This window comes from Conger conger, chromosome 14 (assembly GCF_963514075.1).
Source record: "Conger conger chromosome 14, fConCon1.1, whole genome shotgun sequence".
Lineage (NCBI taxonomy): Eukaryota > Metazoa > Chordata > Actinopteri > Anguilliformes > Congridae > Conger > Conger conger.
Genome location: NC_083773.1, coordinates 41,032,918 through 41,038,050, shown reverse-complemented (window position 1 = coordinate 41,038,050; position 5,133 = coordinate 41,032,918). Strand labels below are relative to the sequence as shown.

General features: G+C 39.9%; 1 protein-coding gene across 2 annotated transcripts; it reads left to right on the top strand.

The window, feature by feature from the left end:
* The first annotated feature begins 524 nt into the window (after positions 1-524).
* LOC133109796 (oocyte zinc finger protein XlCOF6-like) lies at positions 525-4,821 on the top strand. 2 transcript variants are annotated; one of them, XM_061219393.1, is made up of 2 exons: positions 525-661; positions 1,866-4,821. In XM_061219393.1, the coding sequence occupies exon 2, from the start codon at positions 1,899-1,901 to the stop codon at positions 3,378-3,380; it is 1,482 nt and encodes a 493-aa protein (XP_061075377.1). In that variant the 5' UTR covers positions 525-661; positions 1,866-1,898; the 3' UTR covers positions 3,381-4,821. The 2 variants fall into 2 exon arrangements, with proteins under 2 accessions (XP_061075377.1, XP_061075378.1); XM_061219394.1 differs by lacking the exon at positions 525-661 and adding an exon at positions 852-1,032.
* The last annotated feature ends 312 nt before the right edge of the window (positions 4,822-5,133 follow it).

Genomic DNA, 5,133 nt, shown 5'->3' with positions numbered 1-5,133 from the left:
CAAAACACCAGAGTCAGATCGCAAGAAAGGTTATAGACTTTCTTAACGCTACGGGCCTGTATCCGAGGATATAGATCATAAATATATTTTTTTTTTGGTTTTGTTTTGTGGGCTAATGTTTGACTGGTGGGAGGCAGCAATGCACTGACCGTGCCTAGTCTGCCAGAAATCAGAAGAACAAGAAGAAGAAGAAGAAGAAGAAGAAGAAGAACAGTTTAGAGGTATTCTTGTTCCTCAAGTCTAGCTGTAGCTAAAATGTACAAAAATGGAGAATTAAGCCAGTATCCAAAAAAGATGACTACAGATTCCACATTAGTATATGTGCAGCCATCAAAATGGCTCCAGTATAATGGCATTCCAAATGATTCTACCGCATCTAGCCATTGTTGGTAGAGTATGCTATGATGAGACAATCTGGGGCAGTCGTTTAGAAATAGGAAATTCGCTTTTATTTTGAAGATCATAGAGAATATGCACCGGAAGTTTGATTCTTATTGGGGCGAACTTCCGCCTGTCCTGCACGACTCACACAACTGGTCGGACTTCGGCGACTTTTTATGGTTAATATAGATGTAACGTGCATTTAGCGCCTTTGCCTCCTATAATTATATTACATGCAAAAACTATTTAGCAGGGGTAATTCGTTCATCATCAAATCAGGGTAAGTATTTTCCTCATAGTCTTCATGTTTTAACGGACTGCTCTTTTAGTTTTGTTTACAAGCAGGCTTCACATCGGGTTGCTCCGATTCCCTGTTTGCATAAGATATCGGTTCACTAATTTGTTGATTGTAGCCTGGAATTTTTGCTCGTTGTATACAATTCATTTCAAAACTTCGGATTGGTGCAGCCATGGGGATATATAAGAACTGGAGAGAGCTTCCGCCTCGCTGTCCCATGGATTCTTATGGGAGCCGCTCAATTGTGCGAGGAGACGATTTATGGAGGCTGCCTTGTTTGACTAGTACGGGGCTTTTTGGCATTCAGATGGAGCTATTTTGGTACCAGAGCATGCGCACTGGATACCTATACGGTAAGGAATGAATGTGAATTTAAAAAATCTACAGTTCGGTCCGTGGAGATTACTTGCTTAATTGGCAAGATTACAATTAGTTGGCTAAAGATATTGACCAATACATTTTGCTACAATGGCGTCACTTTGTAAGACGTTTGTTCCTTAAATTCGTCGTTGGATATAAATCGTGTGGAACATGTAAATGGCTAGCATGCCAGAAAATAACGTTTGCTTGCTTGAGTACGATTTTATAAATAGGCCACTTCTCTCTTTGGAGGGAAACTGCGTGACTTTTAGGATGGGTATATTTTCTTCAACCTCATGAACCAATATTCATTCACACAGTAAAACTAACATACTGTAGCCATTTACTCATATATATTGTTACGGGACGTAACATAATGAGATAAGTATTCCCAAAAGCCCCGACAAAACTGGGGAAAAAGTTTTTTTAAACCGAAACGGTGGCGCGTTGAACATCTTTTGCAATCCGTGGGCAGACTGAAGTAGTACGGTTTGTTCTTATGCCGTCTGGGGCTTTAAAGCATTGTCTTACGTCAGTATTGATTCAGGCTCGACACCCACCAAATGGGAGCAAAACTTTCTCAAAGCCTGTTGCAAAATGTTGCACATCATTCAGCACAGAAACCGGCGCAAAACTTTTTTCCGATTGAATGTGTCCCAGCTATGAGATTTTATTTTATTTTATCACAAAGAATGTCCATGGGGTTCTGGGGATGCTGCTGGTGCACACTGATTCCACCATGAATGTCATGGAGACCAGTGTGTGTCAGCTGCTGCAGTCAGACCCATTTGATTAATGTTAAAACCCTTGCCCTGTTTCTCTCCAGGAGCTGAACATCTGCACACCAGTGAGCAGCAGTATGATGCAGACAGGAGTGTGTCTCAGACAGGACACTGAGACAACACTACCAGAGCTCACTGAGCAGCACAGGATCAGACTGAAAGAAGAGGAACTTGGTGGACTGGTCCACATGGCAGAGTCAGAGACGTGTGCTGCAGCAGGACTCAACACTCTGGAGCCAGTGTGTGTTACATTACACAGAGGGGTCAGTGATGTACACCATGCACACACATCACTGATTAAAACAGAAACTGATCTGGGCTTCACCCACCCTGGGGACCTTATTAAGAAAGAGACGCTAGACAGTGCAGAGCTGGGATATGTAACCCATCTGCATCCTGACCAAATCAAAACCGAGACTGATGATGGAGGATACCTTCAGGCAGAACACATCAGTGACTTGAAGAATATTATATGTGTTCATTTGGAATCTGATGAATTGAAGTGTGAATCCAGTGACAGTTCAGTGAGTGATTTCATGAAGACTATGATGAATGGAGCTGCAGGTGATCACAAAGCCAAGACAGAACCATCACAATGTGCAGGAGAGCCAAATCCAAACTGTAAGAAGGAAGAAATGCATGATCCACTGATCCAGTGTGGGGACTTAAATCACCACTGTCACATAAACGGTGAGAACAGTCAGACCAGAATTGCCCAAAAAAGTAGAAACCGGACCAACAAGCATATTAATTGCCAGGGAACGAGTGAGAGAACTGAACCCATGATAACCAATTCAAGTGATATCCCAAGCCTTTTGAATCTCTTTCAAATGGAGGCAAATCATAGAAGTGAACGTCAAATTAATTCCGATGAAAAGCCATACAAATGTACATGGTGTGGGAAGTGTTTTAATTTAAAATCTGGTTTAAATAGACATCTGACAGTTCATACAGGTGAAAAGCCCTACAAATGTACTCATTGTGGGAAGTGCTTTCCCAGAAAATGTTATTTAAATATCCACCAGAGAACTCATACAGGTGAGAAGCCGTACAATTGTACTCTGTGTGGAAAGTGCTTTTCCACACAATCTAATTTAAATAGCCACAAGATAATTCATACAGGTGAGAAGCCCTATGAATGTACTCATTGTGGGAAGTGCTTTTCCATAAAAAGTTATTTAAATATCCACCAGAGAACTCATGCTGGTGAGAAGCCTCACAAATGTACTCTGTGCGGAAAGTGCTTTTCCAGACAAACTAATTTAAATAGCCACAAGATCATTCATACAGGTGAAAAGCCGTACAAGTGTACTCATTGCGGGAAGTGCTTTTCCATAAAAAGTTATTTAAATATCCACCAGAAAACTCATGCAGGTGAGAAGCCCTACAGTTGTACTCAGTGTGGAAAATGTTTTTCCACACAATCTAATTTAAATAGCCACAAGATAATTCATACAGGTGAAAAGCCCTACAAGTGTACTCAGTGTGGAAAGTGCTTTTCCAGTAAATGGCTTTTAAATCGCCACCAGATAATTCATTCAGGTGAAAAAACCCTGTGAGTTGCCTTTCCAACATACACTCACCCACCAATTTATTAGAAACACTTTATTACGCCTACTTATTCATGCAAATATCTAGTCGGCCAATTGTGTGGCAGCAGTGCAATGCATACAATCACGTAGATAGGGGTCAGGAGCTTCAGTTAATGTTCACATCCACCATCAGAATTGGGAAAAAATATGATCTAAGTGACTTTGACCATGGAATGATTGTTGGTGGCAGACAGGGTGGTTTGAGGATCTCAGAAACTGCTGATCTCCTGGGTTTTTCACACACACTAGTCTCTAAAGTTTGCAAAGAATGGTGCAAAAAAATGAAATATCCAGAGAGCAGCAGTTCTGCAGACAGAAATACCTTGTTAATGAGAGACGTCAGTGGAGAATGGCCAGACTGGTCAAAGCTGACAGGAAGGTGACAGTAATGCACATAACCACACATGACAACAATGGTATGGCAAAGAGCATCTCTGAACACACAACGCATCATAACTCTCAGTGGATAGTCTACAGCAGTAGAAGTCTAAATACTAAGTCTAATAAATACTGAATAAAGTGCTCAGTGAGTGTATATCGCAATTAAATGATCACCTGATCATTCATACCAGTGAAGAGCCCCACAAATGTACTCATTGTGGGGAAGTGCTTTTCCAGGCAGTATGATTTATTTCAGACTTACTAAAATCCCTACATGGTGTGCAAAGTGTTTTATCATCAAATCAAAAAACTTAAGCAATGTGTTAAACTTCACACCATGTACTCTGGTGTGAAGTCTGCTGTTGCCCAACCGATTTAGCAGGCACCAAATGACAACCTCAGATGTAAAGAAGTGTCTTCCCTATAACATGTTAAAGAATCTGAGTTCATGCTTTTCCAAATTACGGTTTAGGACAATAGTAATTGCATATTTATTTATTTTGTACCTTATTTGTAAGTGTTCTGATAATAAGATAACCATAGCATTATATTTGTTTTTGAAGAAGATAAGTGTTTTTAGATATGGTGGGGGGGCCAATGTGGGTCAGCTTTGGGCCTCTGTCTTTTGAATGGCTGGCTCAGGACCAAACCACATTCAAACACTCGTATAGGTCAACATGCATTAAAAAATTGTTCAAATCAGAAGGTGATTGATTTCTAATGGAATGCCCTATACCTTTTCTCAGTAAATAAATTAATGGTAATTTTAAAAATGTCCCCATATTCTGCGTTTACTCTGTATCCTTTGGTCTATTGCACATTTTGTCTTAAGATCTGAAACTATATTGTGTGACAAAAACAGTAATGGAGGAAATGAGGAAGGGAGCAAATACTTGTTCATTACACTGTATATTGTGAATGTCCACATGCAAAAGGGTTTTATGCTATGTACACATACATACACATATTTATGAACTATATGTGTTACTGCTTTCTTCTTTTCTCCCGTTTGTAGTTTACTTCCTGCTGTAACATGAATCGTATAATAAATACATTTGATTCATATAGGGTGTGTATTGTGTGTATCAGTGTGTCTTAACATGTTCATGTTTTCTAAGGTAAATATGTTTTATAAGGAGTCCATTTTATTTTATTGAGTTGCATGAGAACAAGGTTAATTCATTAATATGCAACTGTGATGGTAATGGTTGGCATTTATATAGCGCCTTTATCCAAAGCGCTGTACAATTGATGCTTCTCATTCACCCATTCATATATTCATACACACTCACATTCACATTCAGACACACACACCAATGGAGATTGGCTGCCATGCAAG